General features: G+C 41.1%; 1 protein-coding gene across 8 annotated transcripts in view; it reads left to right on the top strand.

The window, feature by feature from the left end:
• The window catches only part of FMN2 (formin 2), a 398,830-nt gene that overhangs the window by 94,419 nt on the left and 279,192 nt on the right, over positions 1-25,219 (top strand). For 4 of the 8 annotated variants that reach the window (XM_078357268.1, XM_035280903.3, XM_078357267.1 and 1 more), the window contains 2 exons: positions 19,642-19,835; positions 23,310-23,454. In XM_078357268.1, the coding sequence (XP_078213394.1) occupies positions 19,642-19,835; positions 23,310-23,454 (339 nt within the window). Of the gene's footprint in view, positions 1-19,641; positions 21,312-23,309; positions 23,455-25,219 lie in introns of all 8 variants that reach the window. The other 4 variants (XM_078357264.1, XM_035280899.3, XM_078357263.1 and 1 more) reach the window with 1 other exon arrangement.

Here is a 25,219-nt window from a genome sequence, read left to right as displayed (position 1 = left end):
TTCTGGTGACTGCGATGAAAAATGCGTAGATTACCTGGGACATGGGGTTCTTTTCTCTAAAATTAAAGAATTGCCGATCAAAGCATAGAGTGACTTCCCTTTTGAAAAGAATCCCTGTGTTATACATGAAAGTCGTGCTCCCCCTGGAGGAGAAATTGGGGTAAACATTGGTTGACAACAGCACCTGGATGCTTTTCTTTTTGCTTCTCCTTTCACGGCAAGCACCTGGGTGCTTTTCAAAATGGCAGCTAGATTAGCGATCCTTAAGGACACTTCATTTAAAAGGCACATTTTTCCAGCTTATTCTCATGGAAGCAGAGGCCCACATCAACTTGGCGCCACTGGAGAGGCATGGTGGGCTCAACTCATGGTTACTTAATTATTTGAAGTGATTAGCCCACAGCGAATAAGATGAAAGATAAAAAGGTACAAAGAAATGGTAGTCAGCAATTATTAAGAAAAATAGTACTCTCAAATCTTCTCTCATTTTCTTAGCCTTTTTTTTTTTTTTTTAGTGGAAAGCATAGCTAAATTGTGATTTAAAGGAATATATTAGGTTCTTCTACTTTTTTTTTTTTTGAGACAGAGTTTTGCTGTTACCCAGACTGGAGTGCAATGGCGCGATCTCGGCTCACTGCAACCTCTGCCTCCTGGGTTCAGCCAATTCTACCTCAGCCTCCTGAGTAGCTGGGATTACAGGCACACGCCACCATGCCCAGCTAATTTTTTGTATTTTTAATAGAGATGGGGTTTCACCATGTTGACCAGGATGGTCTCGAACTCTTGACCTCATGATCCACCCGCCTCGGCCTCCCAAAGTGCTGGAATTACAGGCGTGAGCCACTGCGCCCGGCCGGGATGCATATGAATGAATTGTTCTATATGATAATGTCAAAGTAAACCTGCACAGGAAGTATTTGATAATATCAACAATGACAAAACATGTACAACATTGCTTTCCATATTATGCTATTTCACGATATATATTCACGTGTGTAACATTATAGAGTGTTTTTTTCTGAGCTATGGACCATGGTGAATATATTGCAATAAGCAGGAAACCTAAGGGAGTGGGTTATTTGAAAGCACTTGATGTTACCACTTGAAGACTCAAGGGTGAAATAAATTGAATCAATGTTACATCTTATCCTTGTTGACGTCCGGTGTCTAGAAGTCAGGAAAATTAATTGACAGGTAACAGTATTGGGAAGCAATCAAGATTAAGTGCCAACAATGACACCACTTAGTCTTGGAATCATTAATTCTTTGTCATACATTTATTTTATGGGCTGACTCTTTTCTTAGATGATATGGGTATGTTTTGTGACAGCCTAAAGTAATTGACCATAAAGGGGATACAGAAAACTGAAATTAATTTTTAACCTACTGTATACCTGTTCTTTTACTCTACTACCTTATAAAATCTTTTACAATAATCCTTCATTATAATGTATATTTAACTGCTAAAGAAAGTGATTATAGGAGGTAAAAGTAACTTGCATAAGATCACGAACTTGATAAAGGGTAGACCCACTACTTGAGTATACATCTGTTTGATTTTATATTTAAAATAAAAGTTATACTTTTACATGGGTAATCACCCTATGCTATTTAGGACCATCTCGGGCCAAAATCATCAGATGAATGAGATGAGAAGTTTATTTTAAATTTATTCTATTTAAATTATACCATGTATGAGTCAGATGTCAAGATACATTATAGATGCAAATAGGCATATTAGTTCACTTACATGTTTTGAAGTTTTACTAGAACTTTGATGTGCTAAGTTGTGTTAATTTTACTAACTTTAGTGCTTTGTTATAATATAAAAAATATATATTTTTCATGTAGAGGCCTTGCTTTTTCCTTCTTAGTCACTAGATGGCAGTTCTGTATCTCTAAATCACCACTGCAGATGGAAATGAGGTTTGAAGTCAGTTTTCTCAGTATGAATGATGAACCTGAGAGATTTTTCTGGTCCACCCAGTGTTGCCTGCGTTCTTCCGTGGTCGTAATGTGAGATCCCCAGGACTGCTTAGTCAGAGGCTTGCCGCCGAGTTGGAAAGCATCCTCTCTAAGTTATTCTTCAGATGTGTGTTCAGGCACCTGTTCTCTCAATCTGAGCACACTGGAATTTATTGAATGAGTTTTGACTTTTACTCTTTCTGTAGTTAATAATTCCGAGAGCTCAATATCTCTAGAAAAAAACACATGACTCATAAAGCCTTTCCTCAACTCACAGAAGTCAAAGGCTTTGGTGTTGCCAGAGAGTCTGATGCTTAAAGCAAATACAGCTGGCACTCAAGTGAAAAGAACAGACTATGGCTACTCCTTAAGTGCTTTTATTGATGATCCTGTGGAATTAGGTTTTCTAATAAAATTACATTCTTTAGACCTCACTTACAGATTATTTTAATTTCAAGTAATATGCTGAAAGTCTGCTATATCTGACGGATTATGTCATAAACTGGAACGTGACTGTCTTTTGATTTTTTTTTAAATCCTTTGGCATTTGAAATACTATTTAAACTGTAAAGCCTTTTACACTCTATAGTATATAATAGCTTAGTGTCAATTATTTTATCTAAGAACATTTGCTTCTAAGTTAAAGATTGGTGTATGGTAACATGCTTTACCTGGTGGCCACCTAGTTTCTAACTTACTTTTTGCTTTTGAAATTATGTATAAAATTTTTGTTTCAAAGTACTTTCCTAATACTCTTGATATCTTTCTAATGTAAATGAACTAGCTGGAAAGGAAATAGAGTAAAATTTTGATCTTTAAAAACTCTAGCTTTGGGTAAGAATTGAAAATAACAGGCAATTTAAAGTTGGGTCTTTGCACATTATAATATTTCTTATTTATCAATAGTCACATATATTATAAATAGTTACATATATTACAGGTGCCCACCAGCACGCCCAGTTAATTTGTGTATTTTTTAGTAGAAATGAACTTTCACTACGCTGGCCTGGTTGATCTCGAACACTTGACCTCATGATCTGCCCACCTCGACCTCCCAAAGTACTAGGATTACAGGTGTGAGCCACTGTGCCCAGCCTTGAAGAAGAATATATATACACACACACACACACACACATATATATATAATTGGATCTCCTTAAAGTATCTGTTACAGTACTCTTTATAGAATGGCCACTAAGTTCCATTTGTTAGTTTCAGAAATAATTTAGGAACAAGTCAAGGGAGCAGATGGAACCATGTGGGGTAGTCTAGTGGTTGGTGCTTGGTTACTCAGAAGCAAAGTTTGAAGAGCAAAAGCAGCATCGGTCAGATCAAAAGAAAGTGATAGTGTGAAAGTAATTCTGAAGAAATAATGCTGGAGACATAGAAAAGCAAGTCATTTGAATTGGGGTGGAATCTCTCAGACATCTGGAAGGGTTCTAAAGAAACATTATTGAATGTCAGGTCCTTCTCAACTCCAGGGTAAAAGGTAATATGAATTTGCAAGGTAATTAGAAACCAACAAAACAATAATCCGTAAGACAAGCAAATAACTAAAATATAAACCGGAGTAAGAAAAGCAAGTCTTGGCCGGGCGCGGTGACTCATGTCTGTAATCCTAGCACTTTGGGAGGCTGAGGCGGCTGGATCACAAGGTCAGGAGTTAAGAGACCAGCCTGGCCAGTATGGTGAAACCCTGTCTATACTAAAAATGCAAAAAAAAAAATTAGCTGGGTGTGGTGGCACGTGCCTGTAGCCCCAGCTACTTGAGAGGCTGAGGCGGAAGAATCGCATGAACCCAGGATGCAGAGGATGCAGTGAGCCGGGATCGTGTCACTGCATTCCAGCCTGGGCGACAGATCTGAAAGGAGAGAGAGAGACACTTGAGTCTGAAACCATGAGTCGGTCATCCTTTATTTCTCCTCACTGTCTGATCATTGTTGGGTCCTCAATAAATAGTTTAACCAATAAATACTCTGGCCAAATGAGTCTGGGAAGGGGCAAGTGAGAAATGGTTAGGAAGGGAAGAGAGGACAGGATGCTCTTGTGGCAGTGCTGACATTGAAGACAGGTAGCATTGTGAAAAGTGTTTACCATACCGTGTTGAGAGAAAGAAAGGATTTTTTTTTTTTTTTTTTGGTGGGGGAAGAATTTTTATTCTGTAGAAACTCCGAAGAGCTCAGAGAAAAATGTAGACATTTGAGCTTAGAAATAATAATAAACTCTGAGTTTTAAGAATGAAGACCAGCTAACATCTGGAAAGTAGTTATAACTTGAGATGAGAATGTGAAGAAATAATTGGATGTCACAGATTGTTTTTGTTTTCCTTGGGGTGGGCAGGCTTGGAGGTGAAATGAAGTAATATCTCTGCTCTGTTGAGTTTTAGATGGTGTAAAACTAGTTTGCACTGTGTAGCATTATTAATGACCTGTGGAGAAAGGCAGACAGTCCAAGCAGCTAGTCCAAAGGGATAGTGGAGCTGATAAAGTTCTCTGCTTAGAAAGGAGGCTTGTCCTTTATTGAACATCTGCTGACCTACTGTTTGCAAGGTATTGGTGGTAGATACTGAAGGAAATACAAGGAATTATAAGGCAAAGTCTTGGGTATTAAGAAGCAGTTAGAAGAACATATACCCCTTTCATGTCCATGAAATGATTTGTGAGATGCAATGTAATTCTGCTGAGATAAACTTAACAAAAAGGGGGAAGGTTATTGAGAGACTACAATTAAGGACAATTTCTTAGGAAGGTTGAAATTGCCGGGCGTGGTGGCTCATGCCTGTAATCCCACACTTTGGGAGGCCGAGGCGGGTGGATCACGAGGTCAAGAGATCAAGACCATCCTGGTCAACATGGTGAAACCCGTCTCTAATAAAAATACAAAAAATTAGCTGGGCATGGTGGCGCGTGCCTGTAATCCCAGCTACTCAGGAGGCTGAGGCAGGAGAATTGCCTGAACCCCGGAGGCGGAGGTTGCGGTGAGCCGAGATCGCGCCATTGCACTCCAGCCTGGGTAACAAGAGCGAATCTCCGTCTCAAAAAAAGAAAAAAAAAGGAAGGGTGAAATTTAGATCAAATCATAATTTTTGGACAGGTGGAGGGAAGAGGAGTGAGTATTTCAGTTCAGAGAAGAGAGTAAAGGTGGAGAAATGGAAGTGAACATGCCGCAGGGTGTGGGACCAGGGTGAAGCATGATAGTACAGGTGACCTGAGGGGCAGCTCAGCTGATAGCTGCCCTAGAGACCCAGGTTTGCTTTCCTTCCCCCGGGCTGCCTCGGCCTGAAGCCTGACAGCATCTTAACCCACAGTCAGTCTTATCTGATTACTGCAATATTCTCCCGATGGGTCTCTCTACTTCCGGTCTTAAGGCCTTCTAATCTCTCTTCCACAATGCCTCCAGAGTTATCTTTCTAAAATCCAAATTTGCTTATGTCTGATATCTGCTTAGACACATCCAATGACTGCTCATAGCGTTTGAGAAAATGTTCAGACTCCTGAGTTTGGCACACGGGGTTTTCCCTTGCCACCCTCTGTCTTCAGCCTTATCACTCACGATTTCCTGTATGTTGCCTTGTTCCAGCCTTAAAAAAAGGTTTTAAAAAAATCTTCAGGATCCTTTATATCTGTCTTATACATATTTTTCTTCTGCACTCCTGCTCCCTTTAAAAAAATCTGCTTCTTAATCTAAATTTGTCTAAACTTGACTTTGTTCTAGACACTGGATTTGAGAAGACTCAATCTTGGGTGCGTTTGAGAAGCAAGCGGTAGAACGTTTGCTTATATTCATACGATAGTGGTTGAGGATCTGGGCTTTGGACCAGTTTTCCTGGGCACACATCCCAGTTATTCCACTTTTAACTGGGGAACTGTCAAAGATAAACAAAGTCAGACATTAGTTAAAATGCTAAGGACTGATTTTATATATCAGTGGCAACTACTGCGCTGGGGAAGAGTCCAGTGTGAACTAAACTCAACTTTGATTTGTACAGAGGTGACCAAGCATTTTAAAGGGAGAATAAAGGAATAGGGAGGAGGATGAGTGGAAGTGAAAAACTGTGAAGGTTTCATTAGTGTCAATGAGATGAGGCCAGATGTGTCTGCTAACCTGCAGTTATAAGAAGTCAGGGCTTTGTGGTCCACCAGACACTAGGCAAGAGCAGCCCTATCCTCAGGTGAAGGCTGAAACCATCAGTACGTTTTTTTGGCAGTCTTGAGATTTCTTAGGCAGTACTTTCAGGGGGAGTAGGGTTATCTTTGGGATACAGCCTTTAGCTGTTCGAAACTATATTAATGTTTGCTCAAGCCTTTATAGGTCAAGGTTAAGGCCTAGTTGAGAAGAGAGCTCAGAGGAACCTGGCTAGATCTTGATCAATGAGACAATCTTTGTCAGAATTTAGGAAGAGCATTTTACTCTGTGTGCCTTAGTTTTCTCATCTATAAAATGGGTATAACAAGAATTCCTATCTCTATATTTTTTTAGTGGGGTTCGAATGCATTTATGTAAAACACTTTGGAGGAGCTCCTGGCATTCAAAATGTTAGCTATTTATCATTATTGTTGTTATAGTTGAGCAATACTGTTTCTTTTTTTTTTTTTTTTTCATTTTTTGTTTTTTTGAGATGGAGTCTCACCCTGTCACCCAGGCTAGAGTGGAGTGGCACGATCTTGGCTTGTCACAACCTCCACCTCCTGGGTTCAAGAGATCCTCATGCCTCAACCTCCTGAGTAGCTGGGATTACAGGCGCACATCACCATGCCCAGCTAATTTTTGTATTTTTTAGTAGAGGCGGATTTCACTATCTTGGCCAGGGTGGCCTTGAACTCCTGACCTCAGGTGATCTGCCCGCTCAGACTCCCAAAGTGCTAGGATTACAGGTCTGAGCCACCATGATCGGTTAGTACTCCAGTTTTCAAAGTTGCTTTCATCATGTAGGTGGTCCTCATTATTCATGGATTTGCATGGATTCACACACTCACCTACCTGCTAAAATTTACTTGAAGCCCCCAAATCATATTCATACGCTGGTTTCATGGCCAGTCGCAAACCTGTGCACCATGTGGTGAGAAATTTGAGTTGCTTGACATGTGCTTTTCCCAGCTGATGCTAACAGAGGTGAAGCTTCTTTCGGCTCTCATTCTGTAAATAAGAGTATTTTTGTGGCTGTTTTCACGCTTTTGTGCTTTTTTTGATGGTTTCCCTGTTGAAATTACCTCCAAGCATGGTGCTGCCATGTTGTCTAACGTTCCTACGTGCAAGAAGGCTGTAATATGCCTTGTGGTGAAAATACGCGTCAGATAAGCTTTGCTCAGGCTTGAGTGACACTGCTGTTGGCCGTCGTAAATCAGAAATATATATCGAGTAAGGTGTCTTTCAACAGGAACACACATTTTAACAAAGTAATACATTGGTTGGCAAAAACGTGACCAGGGGCTTGCAGGAATCTAAACCTGTATTTTTTTCTAGAAGCAATATTTCAGTATTTACTAAGTTGATGTTCACAAAGACTTTGTAGGACAAAACTACTGTGAATAACAAGAATTGACTATCTTTTTACATTGTCACAATAGGGTGGGGTGTGGTGGCTCATGCCTGTAATTCTAGCACTTTGGGAGGCTGAGGTGGGAGGATCACTTGAGCCTGGGAGTTTGAGACCAGCATTGGCATCATAGGGAGACCTGGTCTCTACCAATAATAATAATAAATTAGCGGGGCATGGTGGCATGAGCTGCTCAGGAGGCTGAGGCAGGAGGATTGCCTGAGCCCAGGAGGTCAAGGCTGCAGGAACTATGATTGTGCCACTCAGCCTGTACAACAGAATGAGATCCTGTCTTGGAAAACAAACATATTCTCACAGTACCCTTTTGCAGTAGGCAGAGTGAGTGATGGAGTATCCACATTTTATGGGCTATTTAAGGTCTTTTGAGTCTAATAGAGGATTTAAAACATGTTATGCTCAGTAGTTGGGAGCCATGAGTTTTTGAGGAAGTAAGTACCAATGAGCAAGGAAGTTTAAGGAACAATGACCTGGCAAGGGAATGTAGTATTGATAGGAAGAGGGAGAGTAGAGCCAGTTAGGAGGACCAGCTATTAAACTCTTGAAGTAATTCCAGTACTTCTCAACTACAGTGCTGATGTGATACAGGAAAAGTAGCAACCAAGCATTGGAATGATAGGTTTGGTCATCATGTCTAGGGTATAAATTAGGCTGTGTGGTCTGTGAACCATCAGCATCAACTGGGAACTGGTTAGACATGCAGATTCTCAGGCCCTACCCAGACCCACTGAACTAGAAACTGGAGGTGAGGCCCAGCAATCTGTGTTTTAATAATCTTCTAGGTGGTTCTGGTGCACATTGAGTTTAAGAGACAATGAAGTCTACTTCATTGTCCAAAATGATCCAAAGATGTTCCCAAGCCTAGGTAGACTGCAGGACAGGCAAAGGAATATTTTGTTGGAGGATGAGATGCTTGATATTGTGAAATATACATTTGATCTCAATTGCCGTCTCCTGGCATACAACTCCTAAAATCCTTGGAATCTTCCAAGTGGTAAGTGTCTTTTTGTATGATACCGTTGTCTGGTAACTTCAGAATGGGGCTGGTCCACAGAAGGACCAAGGCATAGTGAGAGAGTTGGGACTTTCTGCCCCACCCCCCCAGCCTTGGGAACTGGGAGGGGCTGAAGGTTAACTTGATCACCAGTGGCCCATGACTTAATCAATCGCGCCTACCTTATGAAACCTCTATTAAAACCTCTAAAATGGGTGGGGTTTGCAGAGCTTCCAGAAAGCTGCTGAACACATGGTTTTCCTGGAGGGTGGTGCATTCCTCTTCCCAAACCTCTCCCCATCCATCTCTTCATCTGTATCCTTTGTAGTATCACTTCTATTAAGTCAGCAAAAGTGTGTTTCGCTGAGTTCTGTGAGCTGCTGTTAACACATTGAACCTGAGGAAGGGGTGGGGAATCCTGGATTTGTAGCCAGTTGGTCAGAAGTTCCAGAGGCCTGGACCTGTGAGTTGCATATGAAGTGGGGGCAGTTTTGAGGACTGAGCCCTCAACCTGTGGGACCTGACGCTACCTCCAGGGAGATAGTGTCCGAATTTATTTGAATTGGAGGATACCCATCTGCTGTCTATAGTAGAATTGATTGGTTGCTGGAGGGACAGAATCTTTACACAGTTTGATGATATAGGTCCAGAAGTCCTCTGTTTTCATTGTTGAGTGAGAGAATGGGGAAAGCGATGTGGTTCGGATTTTTTCCTATACCCTCAGATGCACTTTAAGGAACAGGGAAGCATAATCAAAGCAGTCACAGTATGGAAGTGAAGTATTGATGAGAGAGAAAAACTCAAAATAATCGCTATAGAGACAAGAGATTGAAGATGTAAAAATTGATGAGCTCTCCGGCACATAGAGAGGAGAGCAGGCTAAGAACAAAGTCTCTACTCCGCCCCCCAAAAAAATTCCATGAAGGAAACAGAAAGAAAGGAGGATGAGCAGTGTAAAATTATAGAAGCCAGAAGAAAAGAGTCTAAGGAGGAAGGAATGATTAACAGTCTTGGATTTCTCTTAAAGGACAGGGTTAAATCTACATTAATTGGCAATAAAGAGACCATGAGCAGTGCGGAGAGAGTAGTTCCCTTAGAGGGACAGGGTCAAAAGGCAGCTCTACCAGTCCAGGTGATAGTCCAAATCCACTCCATTTTCTCGAGGCTTTCTTCTTTAGGAAGATTTTTCTTTAAAAAAAAAAAAAAAGTTTGAGAATAGTTGGGTGTTAATGCAAGGAAGGATTAGGAGGTCAGAAACTGAGCTGCACTTTACATCCATAGATTATTAAAGGAAAGTGGAGCTGTCATAAAATCATGCTTTTCTTCCTTGCGTTACTTGACACAATTAAGGAATATATATTTTTTTGTTGTTGTTCTTTGTTGTTTGTGAGATGGAGTCTTGCTCTGTCACCAGGCTGGAGTGTAGTGGCATGATCTCGGCTCACTGCAACTTACGCCTCCTGGGTTCATGCGATTCTCCTGCCCCAGCCTCCCATAGCTGGTACTACAGGTGCACACCATCACACCCAACTACTTTTGATAATTTTAGTAGAGATGGGGTTTCACCATGTTTACCAGGTTGGTGTCTATCTCCTGACCTCATCATCTGCCCACCTCGGCCTCCCAAAGTGTTGGGATTATGGGTGTGAGCCACCTCGCCCAGCGTAGGAATAGATTGCTTTAGAGTAAGGTCCAGAACCTTCCCACAACTCCAGCTCAAATAAGTAGGAAGAAAATTCTCAACATGGGAGCAGGAACCAAAACGTCTGGTTCTTTTTGCTGTTTGTCTCCCTTTTTATCTGGCTTGCTTCCCCAAATGTTTATTCCTTCCACTGTGTTTACTCACTAACAATCATGACTTGAGCCTTTCTGCTTTATCAGATACTATGCTAATGAGATGTTAAAAGTAGTAGAGTCAATTATGCTCTCTAACTTATGCCTCTCCTTTCCACACCACCTTTCTCATTCATCAGTGAAGGAGTGGAAAGAGATTTGCCATCTCCATTTGAGTTTAGAAATATTTTAACTTCAATAATTCATCATGTATTTCATAATACGAATTCTAGAGATACCACCTCAGCTCACGCGTGACGCTCTTTCCCATAATATGCTCTATTTTAGGAAGCTCTGGGTAGGTTATTTACTATTTACCATCTGTTCTAATATTCTTTTCTTTCCTGAAATTTCCCTTTCAAACTTAAAATTGCTCGTTTTTTAGTTTTGTGCAAAATCATATCTATATAACACCTGGTTTCTTTCCCTATGGGATCATATGTAGCAGATGTTAGCATATTATAATCTGGAATGCCATTGGTTTGTTCCAAAACTATAATGTTTCTGAATTTAGAACATGAGAAGTCGGGCATTTAGATGATTCTGTAAAGAGTAGAATTCCTATTTTACGGATGTCTAGAGGTCTCCTAACTGGCCAGTAACGTTGCCTTAGAATTTAGCAGAATTTGAAAATCTAAATATGGTAGGAAATGAATTATATATGTCATGTTAAAATTTATAAAATAAATTACTACAGTGTTAACTTACTAATAAGCAGCTTTTAAATTCTAGGCTTTGAAAGTATCCTGCTTACATAATAAACATAATAAAGTTTCAAAGATGAGCAAATCAACTTTTCAGCAAAAGCTTTACTTAAGTGTATCTTGGCTTCTCTTTTGACAGTTGTAAACTTAATGTTACAGTAATGTTTTCTTTTTCTGGGAATCAGATAATCTTCTGTTTGGAAAAATATTTTTGGTGAACATTTTATTTTTTAATGGAAACTTGTATTTTGTGATATGCAAGTGTTCAAACAATTTATAAGAGCTAACCATCACCACCCACATATAAGATTATACAGGAATGGAGGAATTTTGGCTCACTTACTGTATATAATTATCGAGCCAAAGTGGATGGCAGACTCTACCACTTATGATTTAGGGTTTTGAAACAGTATTTGAAAGTATAATAATCTCAAAATTGGTGATATAGAAAGCACATTACTTATTTATTGTATGGACTAACAAAAAAATAGATTCAACCTCCTCCATCTATAAGGATGCACCCATTGTATAAGTTCTGTATAAAATTGCCAAGGTCACTTTTTCCTTTTTCTTTTTTTACAACAAAATTTATTTAAATCTTTTTTCAAGTTTAAAGTAAGCACATCAAAGATTTTATTCAACTTGTTAATTATTGAGAGAGCAAGCTTGATGTTAAGCCAGTCCAAAGAGCCTTTGGGAAGTTGGATGTATATAGAGGTGATTTACTAGATTGTTGGATTAAATTTGAACAAAACAAGCAAAAAGCTGGTTAATATCAGACAAAGCTATAGCCATATCATTGGGTTTTATCCATTTCATGGGCTAGAAATGATTTGTGTTGCTACTGGACTAATCTCCAATCTAAATGCTGCCTCTGTGAAATTATAAAATAGCCAATAAATAGAAAATCAAACCTAGCACTGCACTGAACAAAAACCTCTCATGTCTGTTTTCAAGTTTGGGATAATATTTTGATAGCCTCAATGTTTTCATATTACTTAAAGCTCTTTTGGACTTATTTAGAATAGACTTTTAGCATATGTCAGTCTTGTGTATGCATACAAAATACACTAAATAGTGAATTCTGTGTATCTACATTCAAAGTCTTATACTTTATTTTTCAACTCAGAGTCATTAATACTTACATTTTTTGATAGGGAAAACCATTAGCCTTCGGTAAGCTGTTGCACACTCACTGGAGACGCTGAGTGAAACTCTATCTGAAAAGTGTGGAAGCCTGAAGATAATGAAAAGTGCATTTCTCCATTGTCAAGTCCTTTGAGAATCTGATAGTCTCTGTGTAGCTGCACCCTAAAGAGACAAGATTAAGGTCCAGACACTGGACACAGAGGAACAGGCTCCTAACTCGAGGGCTTTCCACGGACAACAGAGCGCCTGGCAGTCTCTTTGAGATTACATCTCGGCTCTGTCAGGGGTGGGCTCTGCAGAGCTTCATTCCACTTTGTGTGGGTCCTGAGAGTAGGGTGCTTGCTTAAAAGGCAAGAAAAAATGTATGGCCTTTTTTCCTGATAATTACTAATATCTGCCATGTAAATTTCTTTATAAATCCCTGAAAGAAAATAACGTATATTAGAAATCAGTTCTTTCTTCTGACCAGCAATGCAACTTTCTCTAGAGAGCTCTACAGAAAATATCTCAGCTGACTCTCTGAATTGGTACTTGCTGAGAGCCAGCCGGCCCTTGACTGATAGCTATGGATAAGGAAAGCCAGATAAGATTCTTTGAAGACTTAGCTAAATTCGGAGCCAAAGTTCTACATACATTTGGCTACTCTGTAGTAGTGGATGGCTGGCCTTATTTCACAGGCTTGTCAGTTAAGATTTGAGATGCACTTCATTGCTCTGCTTGTGTGGAATAGAAAAGGGAGACTGTAACATGAATGCAGGGCCGGGATTTTACGGCACAGGTAAGGACAAGACATAAAGAGAATGAAGATTCTAGCAAGTTGGTTTTTTTGTTCTCTCTACAATGGGTATAACGTAAGAAGCAGATAGTCGGTCACCCCAAACTCTTCTTCCATGTTTTCTTCTATACAAATGATCTGGCTGGGTGTAGTGGCTCACCCCTGTAATCCCAGTACTTTGGGAGGCCGAGGTAGGTGGATCACAACATCAGGAGATCAAGACCATCCTGGCTAACACAGTGAAACCCCATCTCTACTAAAAATACACACACACACACACACGCACACAATTATCTGGTCATGGTGGCATGTGCCTGTAGTCCCAGCTACTCGAAAGGCTGAGGCAGGAGAATTGCTTGAACCAGGGAGGCAGAGGTTACAGTGAGCTGTAAGCAACAGAGCGAGACTCCGTTTCCAAAGCAAACAGATAAACGAATCTGTACAAAAAGTCCTGCTTTTACAAATTCTAGTCTTTTGTCTTTTCAGTCTATTGATTATCATCTTCGTGAATGTTTTGACTCTTCCACCTTCCTGGCACCACAAGGCTAGCAATGCTGTGTATTTTTAAAGATTCAGATTTGAAATTTTGTCCTCTTACCGCTATTTTCTCTGCCATTTCTTAGCTCCTGTTCTTACTGTATCTTACACTTTAAAACCTTTGAAACTTATGGGGTATATCAGTTTCTTATTTTCTCAACCTTTTATTACTTAAGTTCCTCAGTTACCACTTTGTTTCAAAGATGAATAAAATACATAACAGAACAATAAATACTAATAAATTGATCATTTATGAAATTAGATCCCACCCCAGATCCCTCTCCTTTTAACACAGGCCATGTTATTATCCACCATAATTTAGCTTTGCCAGGTCAGTTTATCAATGTTTTGGATGTTTTAAACCACGTGATACAAATACAGTATAAAGTAAAGTTGTTACTCTTGCAAAAGTTGGAGAGTTTCTTGAAGTCAGAGAAGATGATGGTGGAGTACTTGAATCACATGAACTATAATTGATTAATGAGCACCTCATAGAGTTAGTTAATACGGTAAGAATGATGATGTGACAGATGTGTTTAAATGAATTTGCATATTAGAATTGTCAGAGGCCAATGGGGGAACTTAATGAGGTTCTCATATGACAAAAAAGGACCATCTTTTCAAAAACGGTGATATGTCATACATCATGGCACCGTGTACTTTTGTTAGAAAATTAGCACTGAAAATAATTTTAAGAATTTTTGTATCTTTCCATTATGATAAAAATTGTTTTGAAGTAAAATGACACACTTGCTTAACTTCTAATCTCTTTTTAAGGAAAAAAAGTGGATTTAAAAAAAATAACTTATTCTGAAATATTGGTACCTGGGTATATCAATCAGGCCTTGTGTAGGAACCAGAAACTATGCTAGCTGTATGAAACAGAAGTGTTTACTATCAAATTAGGTATTTTTGTGGAAAGTTTGGAAGATTTGAAGGGTCTATGTCTAACGTGACACTTTTCAAAGAAATCAAATACAACTGGATTATTATCAGGGAAAAACTTTTGAGGCCACTGTTGCAAATTGGAAAGTGGACATTTGAATGCTGTTGAAAAGAAGCTTTGTTTTCAGATCTTAATTGCTAATAGAGCAGTCCAGACACAGGAATATGATCCTTACCTCATTCTACTTTCTAAATCTTTGTGTGGCTACATCTCATTAGATGAATCTAGCCGTAAGGGAGTCTGTAAATGTAGTTTTTCTTCCCATTTCTATAAACAGGAAGAGGAGGATGGAGATTGGGAGAGCCAATCCAAAGTAACTGAAAGAAAACTTAAGTGCATTCTACTTAAGAGGCCTTTTTCTGGTACTGGGTATCATGTGTCAGGATGCGTTTACATTTTTGACTGGCTATGTAAATTAGAAAGGTTAAAAAAAATCCCAGGAATCTTCCCAGTCACGAGTATTACGACCTCTGTTACCACTGACTTTGCATGCCATGTGGGACTAGCTGGCCTGTGATGCGGGGCAGAAATCCATGTAGAAAGACGTGTGATCATTGATACTGCTCTAGCCCATTATTCGGATCCTTTTCTTTTTATTACTATTGTTATTTACATACTTTTAGAGACACAGTCTCACTCTGTCACCAGGCTGGACTCCTGAGCTCAAGTGCTTTTCCAGCCTCAGCCTCCCAAGTAGCTAGGACTACAGGCACACACCACTGCACCTAGATATTTTTTTCTTTTTTCATTTTTGTAGAGATGAGGTCTTGTTATGTTGCCCAGGCTGGTCTCAAACTCCTGGCTTCTAGTGATCCTCCCACTTTAGCCTCAGAAGGAGCTGAGATTACAGGCATGACCACTGGGCCTGTGTGTGTGTTTATATAATAATATCCTTAATTTTTATGCTATTTTCATTATATTCAAATTTATGATGAAAAAGAACTGGCCTAGGTAATAACATTTACAAACAGAATTTTGGAAAACTCCTGAATCTACTTACATGCTATTTATCAACTAACCTTTTTATATGATCATCATTCATGGAAAAAGGAAACCCTAGTCATGTACCAGCATAACTCAAGAAATACTTTCTAATGATTAAAGGTCACCTTTAAGAGTATGCTGAAAAAAGTGAAAATGATCTGTGCATTTTACTAATCCAATGTAACAAATACTAGTTGTACTCCTTATTATGATAAATTGGGGTGCTGGTTTTTTGGCTTCTGATTTCTTCTGGTACTTAACCAGCATCATGTATTTGCAGAGTGGAATTAAGTATAGTGGCCATACAGGTTGTTAAAAATGGTTATGTTCCATTGTGGAAGACAGTGTGGTGATTCCTAGACCTAGAACCCTTTGATCTAGGAATCCCATTACTGGATGCATACCCAGAGGAATAGAAATCATTCTATTATAAAGATAGATTCACAGGTATGTTCATTGCAGCACTAGTCATAATAGTAAAGGCATGGAATCAACCCAATTGCCCATCAGTGATAGACTGGATAAGGAAAATGTGGTACATATACACTATGGAGTACTATGCAGCCATGAAAAGGAATGATGTCATGTTCTTTGCAGGGACATGAATGGAGCTGGAAGCCATTATCCTCAGCAAACTAACACAGGAACAGAAAATCAAACACCCCATGTTCTCACCTGTAAGTGAGAGCTGAACAATGAGAACACATGGACACAGAGGGAGAACAAGGCACTCTGGGTTCTGTTAGGAAGGTGAGGGGAGGGACAGCATCAGTATAAGTAGCTAATGCAAGCAGAGCATAATACCTGGGTGATGGGTTGACAGGTGCAGCAAACCACCACACCACATGTTAACCCATATAACAAACCTGCATGTCCTGCACATGTATCCCAGGACCTAAAATAAAATTAAATAATAAAAAAATGATTATGTTGTTTTTCACTGTAGGCTACTTAAAAACTGTATGGCAATATAGTTTCTTCCAAACTGTCCATTACAAATATTTTAGTCTTTTGTGTAGCCATTGGTAAAAAATCATGAGCTTTTAAGGGGTCAGTGTGTGTGTATGTGCATGTATATATGCCTTAATAACATATACATTCTCAAATATTTTGAGAATAAAGTATGTTACATTCCTTTATTAGTTGAAAAGTAAATTATTGTTCAGTTCCCTGTCATAGTAACGGCTATTTCTTTTTTTAACAATAGAAAATTAAGGAAATAAACCCAACCCTTTTAGGGGTTATGTCTCTAAATTACTAGTTGTCCTTAGCTGTCAGGAAACATCCTGATTGACCTTTAGCAAGTTAAATGTTGCAGCAGAAGATACAGTTTCCAAGGAAGAAGTAACAGAGGTTAGAATTAAGACTATTAAATTTAGCTGGGTGCAGTGGTGTGTGCCCATAGTCCTAGCTACTTGGGGAGATCAGCTGGGAGGTCGCTGAAGCCCAGGAGCTTGAGGCCAGCCAGCCAGCCTGGGCAATGTAGCAAGACTCTATTGCAAAAAAAAAAAAAAAAAGAAAGAAAAAAAGGAAAGACTATTGAGTTTGCATTTCCAGGCTATAGTTGGTGGCACACGCCTGTAATCCCAGCTACTCGGGAGGCTGAGGCAGGATAATCACTTGAACCTGGGTGGCAGAGGTTGCAGTGAGCCAAGATCACACCATTGCACTCCAGCCTGGGCAACAAGAGTGAAACTCCATCTCAAAAAAAAAAAAAAAAAAATACGTTTCCTTATGGAGGTAGGGAAAAAAAGGTAGCACTAAAGATTTTTATCACATCTATCATAGCACCAAAAATGGTGCTCATTTATAGTAAATACCCTTTTCTGTCTTGTCCATCTGCATTTTTTCCGTTGCAAATGGGTTGGATGTCTGCTGAGATTTAATAAAGGAGGTGTTTGCTTTGCACTTTGTGCAGATTTTTCTTGGATCCCGAGTTTAACCTTAGCAAGCAGGGTAAGAGTTTAGTTTCATACTTAATATATATACTGCCTGTTAATTATTCTTCCACAGTACGTAAAAATCAAGTCTAGAGTATAAGTCTCGGCCTCCCAGGTGCTTGAGAAGTGTGTGCATGTGGACCTATGGCTCTTTACCATGGCCTAGGGGGATCATCTGGAACACTCTGGAGTGTTGCAGGAAACCCTGGAACACTCTGAAGAAATAGTTCTCAGCACAAGAAGTCTCTCATCCTCTCTTTCCCTTTCATTTCAGCCTTGAGTGAGCAAAGCCACATCTGTATGAGCAGGTGTCTGACACTGGAGTTTCCACAAGTCTGGGGCTTGTCTTCCTATTTGTGTTTGCTTTCCTTTCTCTTTATTCATTCCTCCTTCCTCTCTTTTCATCTGTTATTCATACTAAATTTACCCTTAACAAGGGAATGCCCTTCTTTCTACTCAAAATATTTTTTTCTTGAAGAGTTCCTGGTTGATTGTGTGTTTTCAGAAAGGAAGACAACACTTAGATGTCAAAGTACCGCATATGTTGGCTGGTTGTTACCAACCTGCCTGTCTCTTTCTTTTCTTTTCTTTCTTTCTCTCTTTCTCTCTCTGTCTCTTGTTCCTCCCTCCCTCCCTCTCTCATTCTTCCCCTTGCCTCCCCTCCTCTTTCTTCTTTTCTTTCCTTTCTTCCTTCCCTTTCTTTTTTCTCTTCTTTTCTTTTCTCACTGTCGCACTCTGTTGCCCAGGCTGGAGTGTAGCGTACTGGCGTGTGACTGCAGTTTGCTGCAACCTTGAACTGCAGGGCCCAAGCTGTCCTTCCGCCTCAGCCTCTCAGGTAGCTGAGACTTACAGGCATGTGCCAGTGTGCTTGGCTAAGTTTTACATTTTTAGTAGATATGCAGTCTTGCTATGTTGTTCAGGCCGGTCTTGAACTCCTGCTCTCAAGTGATCCTCCCACCTCAGCCTCACAAAGTGCTGGGATTACAGGCGTGATCCACCATGTCTGGCCATTAGCTGTCTTTATAAATTGTGGAGAACTATCTATTATCACTTCCTGAAATACCAGCAGTAAAATATGAAAGTTCTAGTAAATGTGATATAAGCAGTATGGCACATGCTCATAGGGTATTTGCCTATGCCCATATGGATGCCAAAAATATTTTATATATTCTTACTGAAGACTCATTCAGTGATCACCTTTAAAAATGAGAGACTGCCTTTAAAATTCAGGGTTACTTTTGAAATGTTTTTAGGGAAAATCCTAATAACAAATGTTCCTAGGCTGGAAATAAGGCTATCTCAGAAATAAACTGATTTGGCTGGGCATGGTGGCTCACGCCTGTAATCTCAGCACTTTGGGAGCCAAGGTGGGTAGATCATGAGGTCAGGAGTTTGAGACCAGCCTGGCTAAGATGGTGAAACTCTGTCTCTACTAAAATTACAAAAAAAATTTAGCCAGGTGTGGCGGTAGGCACCCATAATCCCAGCTACTCAGGAGGCTGAGGCAGAAGAATTGCTTGAACCTGGGGAGTGGAGGTTGCAATGAGCCAGGATTGCACCACTGCACTCTAGCCTGGGTGGCAGAGGAAGACCCAGTCAAAAAAAAAAGGAAGGAAGGGAGGGAGGGAAACTCAGAATTTTCTTCCCTATTTCCTATTTTATGACTCAGAATTTTCTTCCTTATTCTTTGTGGTCTATTTGTTCTCAATGATATCGTTTGAAAATAAGACAGAAGGCCGGGCGCGGTGGCTCACACCTGTAATCCCACACTTTGGGAGGCCGAGGCAGGTGGATCACGAGGTCAAGAGATCGAGACCATCCTGGTCAACATGGTGAAACCCCGTCTCTACTAAAAATACAAAAAATTAGCTGGGCATGGTAGCGCATGCCTGGAATCCCAGCTACTCGGGAGGCTGAGGCAGGAGAATTGCCTGAACCCAGGAGGCGGAGGTTGCGGTGAGCCGAGATCGTGCCATTGCACTCCAGCCTGGGTAACAAGAGCAAAACTCCGTCTCAAAAAAAAAAAAAAAAAAAAAAAAGAAAATAAGACAGATAAGGTCTTAGGATCCTGTGTTAAGTAACATGTGTAAACCACTTTGACCTCTCAGGGTACAAGCCAGGGGACACATAGAAATATTAACAGCATCTTTCTGTAGAGGGATCTTTCTGGAAGTATGCTGCCAAACAGGATTTTGCTTAATTTTTTGCTGTTTGGATTTTTCCTTGTTTCATACTTAACTGTGTCCTTGTTACCCTTCAGGAAGTTATTGACATGAAGTCTGAGGGACAGGCCACTGTAATTCAGCAGCTGGAACAGACCATTGAGGATCTGAGAACCAAAATAGCTGAACTAGAGAGGCAGTATCCTGCCCTGGATGCAGAGGTGGCCAGCGGTCGTCAAGGGCTTGAGAATGGAGTGACAGCCTCCGGAGATGTCTGTCTCGAAGCTCTCAGGTTAGAAGAAAAGGAAGTTCGGCATCAAAGGATTTTAGAGGCAAAATCCATACAGACTTCCCCGACAGAAGAGGGCGGGGTACTGACACTGCCTCCTGTGGATGCGCAGCCCGGGGGTCCTCCCTGCTCCCCTGGGGCTGAAAGAGGACCTCAGACAAAGTTCTGTTCAGAGATTTCTTTGATTGTGTCTCCAAGGCGAATATCAGTCCAGCTCGACAGCCATCAGTCCGCACAGAGCATCTCACAGCCTCCACCACCTCCATCCCTTCTGTGGTCTGATGGTCAAGGACAGCCTGGGTCACAGCCGCCCCATTCCTCTCTCTCTACCGAGTTTGAAACCAGCCATGAACACTCTGTTTCCTCTGCCTTTAAAAACAGCAGTAACATCCCATCTCCACCACCTCTGCCTTGCACAGAGTCCTCCGGCTCCATGCCTGGCCTGGGCATGGTGCCTCCTCCCCCTCCCCCTCTCCCTGGCATGACAGCACCTACTCTGCCCAGTACAGGCATTCCCCCACCTCCCCCTCTGCCAGGTACAGAAATGCTGCCACCCCCTCCCCCTCCTCTTCCCGGAGTGGGAATACCTCCTCCTCCCCCTCTACCTGGAACAGGAATACCTCCTCCTCCCCCTCTACCTGGAGTGGGAATACCTTCTCCTCCCCCTCTACCTGGAACGGGAATACCTCCTCCTCCCCCTCTACCTGGAGTGGGAATACCTTCTCCTCCCCCTCTACCTGGAACGGGAATACCCCCTCCTCCCCCTCTACCTGGAACAGGAATACCTCCTCCTCCCCCTCTTCCTGGAGTAGGAATACCCCCTCCGCCCCCTCTACCCGGAGCTGGAATACCCCCTCCTCCCCCTCTACCCGGAGCTGTAATACCACCTCCTCCCCCTCTACCCGGAGTGGGAATACCCCCTCCACCCCCTCTACCAGGAATGGGAATACCTCCTCCTCCTCCTCTACCTGGAGTGGGAATACCTCCCCCTCCCCCACTTCCAGGAGGAATACCCCCTCCGCCTCCTCTACCCGGAGCTGGAATACCCCCTCCTCCGCCTCTACCCGGAGCTGGAATACCCCCTCCTCCCCCTCTACCCGGAGCTGGAATACCCCCTCCTCCCCCTCTACCCGGAGCGGGAATACCTCCTCCACCCCCTCTACCTGGTGCGGGGGTTCCCCCACCTCCTCCCTTGCCAGGTATGGGGATTCCACCTGCTCCAGCTCCCCCACCCCCTCCACTTGGGACAGGAATCCCTCCGCCCCCTCTGCTTCCTGCATCAGGCCCTCCACTCCTCCCACAAGTCGGGAGTAGCACTTTACCAACACCACAAGTATGTGGATTTCTTCCTCCTCCATTGCCAACTGGCTTGTTTGGATTAGGGATGAATCAGGACAAAGGGAGTAGGAAGCAGCCCATAGAGCCTTGTCGACCAATGAAGCCTCTTTACTGGACAAGAATTCAACTACATAGTAAAAGGTAACATGAAAGTGAGCTCATCTTTGCACAGCGTGGGTCAGTATTAGGGAAGCGTTTACTTCAAACTCAGGAAAATTACCATGCATGTATTTTTAAGCACAGCTCTAAAACTTGTCTGTTGATGTTTACATCAATATATAGTGAAGCAGTTTGCTATTTAAAGCTTTAGGCTTTTCTCCAGAGGTAGCAAAGGCATAAAACAAATACGTATGTGTATCAGCATATGAGATGTAGGTACACCCATCTACGTAGCTATTGACACATCTCTTAAAGGTTGAGGGATATATTTTTCTTAGCATATAATAGGCTGCTATCTGGTTGTAAGTCTGCTACTTATGCCTGAATTCCAGTAAAACTATGCTTATATGCCCTCTGGAAAAAGAATGAGGGCAGATAAGCAGAGACGCATTTGAGCCAAATTATTTTCCATCTAAGAATCTACTCTTTGCTTTCACTACTTCAAGTTTCCATTTCTGACAAACAGCTTAAACATGTAAATCAGATCCTTGGGTAAACTGACTCTGGAGCATGGTTTAGTGCATACTTTAAAATGCACAGCCCAGCTTTACAGTTCTGTCCTGCAGGCTTTCTCCAGAAGCATGCTACACAAAAAAAATACATAACTACACCTCAAGTGTGAAATAATTTAGTTTTGAAAATTTCATGGCACTTGTGTTGATCATTGGCAACACAGTACAGAGTCATACAATCATAACTTGAGAATGATCATCATAAAAAAATACTTTCCGGCCGGGCACGGTGGCTCAAGCCTGTAATCCCAGCACTTTGGGAGGCCGAGGCGGGTGGATCACGAGGTCAACAGATCGAGACCATCCTGGTCAACATGGTGAAACCCTGTCTCTACTAAAAACACACAAAAAAATTATCTGGGCATGGTGGCGTGTGCCTGTAATCCCAGCTACTCAGGAGGCTGAGGCGGGAGAATTGCTTGAACCCAGGAGACGGAGGTTGCGGTGAGCCGAGATCGCGCCATTGCATTCCAGCCTGGGTAACAAGAGTGAAACTCCGTCTCAAAAAAAAAAAAAATAAAAATACTTTCCACCAGGTCTTCTGGTGGCATTTGATACATCCATGCATCATCTATAGCCCTGTTTCCTAGTCATTGAGACAGTGCTGTCATACTTGGCTGTGGAATGTTTAAGCGGTAGGGGAAAAAAAAAATGCACACTTTAAGCTTCACTGTCCTTCCTTGTTCTAACATTTCATGATTTCTTGAATTTTCTTTGGGTGATGTGGCATGCATTTAGAAACAGGGCATTTACCAGGTTCGTTTTCATTTTTTATATGAACTTTTGTATTCACTAAATCATATCAGGGACAAGAACCTGTGTATTCTGATGACTTCTAACTTTTTAGCTCATCTTCTGTGTTGTTACCACGCACTTAGCATGTGGATGATTCTTTTTAAACCGTGCTCCACCAAACTCATTTTCTCCAGCTATAAGATAGGGGAAGTTCTTGTGTTTTGTTGTTGCTTTCCTTTTAAAAAAATGTATTTACCTTTTTAGGTGGTACTACATGAATCTGCAGTCACTGAGAAGCCAAATACAATGGGGTGATGGGAGGCAGCAGGAGGGGAGGATGCCATCCTGTAAATATGTGTTTTTGAACCCATGAGTAATCTGCAAAGTTGAGGAGTCAAACTGGGTTTTGAGACAGCAAACATTTCTTGCCTCCCTAGCTCGTGCTCAGATAGGTTTTCTTTTCACGTTTTTATACAGCGACCTGATGACGGAGAGTTCCTGGAAATTATTTCTGGGGAAAGATTTCATTCATGGATGTTATTTTAACTTTCTCATGAAGTTGATAAAACAAATGGTGGTCTTAAAGAAAAAGAATATTATTTCCTTCTTACCTTTCTTCTTTTTTCTCTCCCTCCCTCCTGCTGGCCTTCCTCCCTCCCCTTCTTCCTGTTTATGCTTACTGTGAGGTAGTTTGGTTTGATAGCTGTTTTATTGTTCTTTCGCTTAATTTTAGAGACTCCAGTACTTCACTTATTTGGGAAAAAATTGAAGAGCCATCCATAGATTGTCATGAATTTGAGGAATTATTTTCTAAAACTGCTGTAAAGGAGAGAAAGAAGCCTATCTCTGATACCATCTCAAAGACGAAGGCCAAGCAAGTGAGTATTTTTGTGCTTTGTGAAACACAGGTATGACAGTGTTTCTGGCATACCTGTGAACTGTCATTAGAGAACTCTTTGAAATAGTTTTTGGGCCGTGTAAACCTCCATGGACCTTGGGCAGATAGCAAAGGTTGAAACTTTAGAACCCGTGGCTAAGACAGACTGGCTCAAATAGAACAGCACATAATCATCTCCATCCAGTGATAACGTTCCGACTTTGATTTGTAACTTCCTAATACATATTTCCAAATTCTCAGCCATTGTTTCTTTCCAGAATTAGTTGCCTAGAAATAAATTTTCACTTAATTTATTTCCATCCAAGTGCTCCTATGGATAGAAAGAAAGGAAAGAGCGGGCAAAGGAAAACAAGCAATCCTTAGTAACTGACAATGTGTTTGGTATTTTCTTGTGTTATATCTGAAGTGGAGGCCATTAGAATCCAATTAAACAGTCACACTGTACTTGAAATGTGGAAGAGAAACCCTGTATCCATTTCTGACCTCTCCATTTTATGTTAGATTCTTTGATCTAACCTGTGACATTTTGAGTCATAGAAAGAAAGATGGTGTAGTCCGAGAAAAAACACTTCCAAGCAAAATGTTTCAACTGATATATCCATTGGACTTGTCATAAAAGGATATTGTTATAAATTTCTCAAGGGTGTCATTTGGAAGGTGGAGTAAAACCTCACGGGAATGAACTCCAGGTAGAAAGAATTGCTAATTGTGCCCATTTTTAGCCTGAAATAGAAAGTGGCTACATTTCTTAACTTCTGCAGGGTGGCAAAAAAGAGGACTTGGAAGCAAAGGAATGGCAAGTAGCTCAGTCTTAGGAAGCAATGAGGGAAAAATGAGGCTGATATCCCCAGTGTTCTCCTCGCCCAGTAGCCCCATAGGAGTTCCAGGAAATGGGGTGATTCCTTGAATTTTTGCCTCTCACCTGAAAGTAATAGCTAGGCACATGACCTGGAGTTGTTTCCATTGATATTTATTTCAGAACAGACAATTTTCACTGGACAGACACTGCCAAATCCAGCCAGGAGAAGACAGATTCCAATGGAGCAGTTAGACCCCGGAGACCCGTAGTTGGCTTTTAATCTGAGAATAATGCAAACCCAAACATTATGCAGTTAAATTCTTTTAGAAATGTTTGGTGCATTGTGGCTTGTTGCTGGCGACCTCAGATCAGTAACTGTAGTAAGTGAGACGGTACCTGGCACGTTGTAGGCACTTAGTAAATATTTATTAAATTAACCAGACTACTAAGGGATGAGGACTTTATAAATACCAGTGGCTATGCCCAGTAGTGATTAAAAACCAGAAGGTTACTCATTTCATAACAGTCAGTAAGTCCAGGGTGACAATGTTATGAGGAGTAATGGAAAGCCATGTTTTCTCTGGTAGAGAGAAGTATTTTAAACATCTTTTCCATGGTATGTTTGCATATAGTACACTGAGGCTGTCATCATATCTCTTCTTTTGGGTTGTGTCAGAGATGTAAATTCTGTCTGGGAGACGAATATGGGTGGGGTTTATGTTGGTTGAGGAGTGTCAGGCAGCCAGAACTGTCACCTGACAAATGTATAGATGTGGCATGGAACGTCTCTTGTCCAGTGGGCTAAATACTCAGAATATTGAGCTATGCTCTCCCTATTCTCAGCACCACTTTTTTGGGGGGGGGGCTAAGAGAATACAGATAAGGAAGAAGTCTCCCAGGATGCCCAAGGCTATAGGATTTCATGATCTATTTGATATAATATTAA

Source organism: Callithrix jacchus, chromosome 19, assembly GCF_049354715.1.
Source record: "Callithrix jacchus isolate 240 chromosome 19, calJac240_pri, whole genome shotgun sequence".
NCBI classification, from domain to species: Eukaryota; Metazoa; Chordata; class Mammalia; order Primates; family Cebidae; genus Callithrix; species Callithrix jacchus.
The sequence above is the reverse complement of the archived record's forward strand: the minus strand, read 5'-3'. Positions and strand labels throughout refer to the sequence as shown.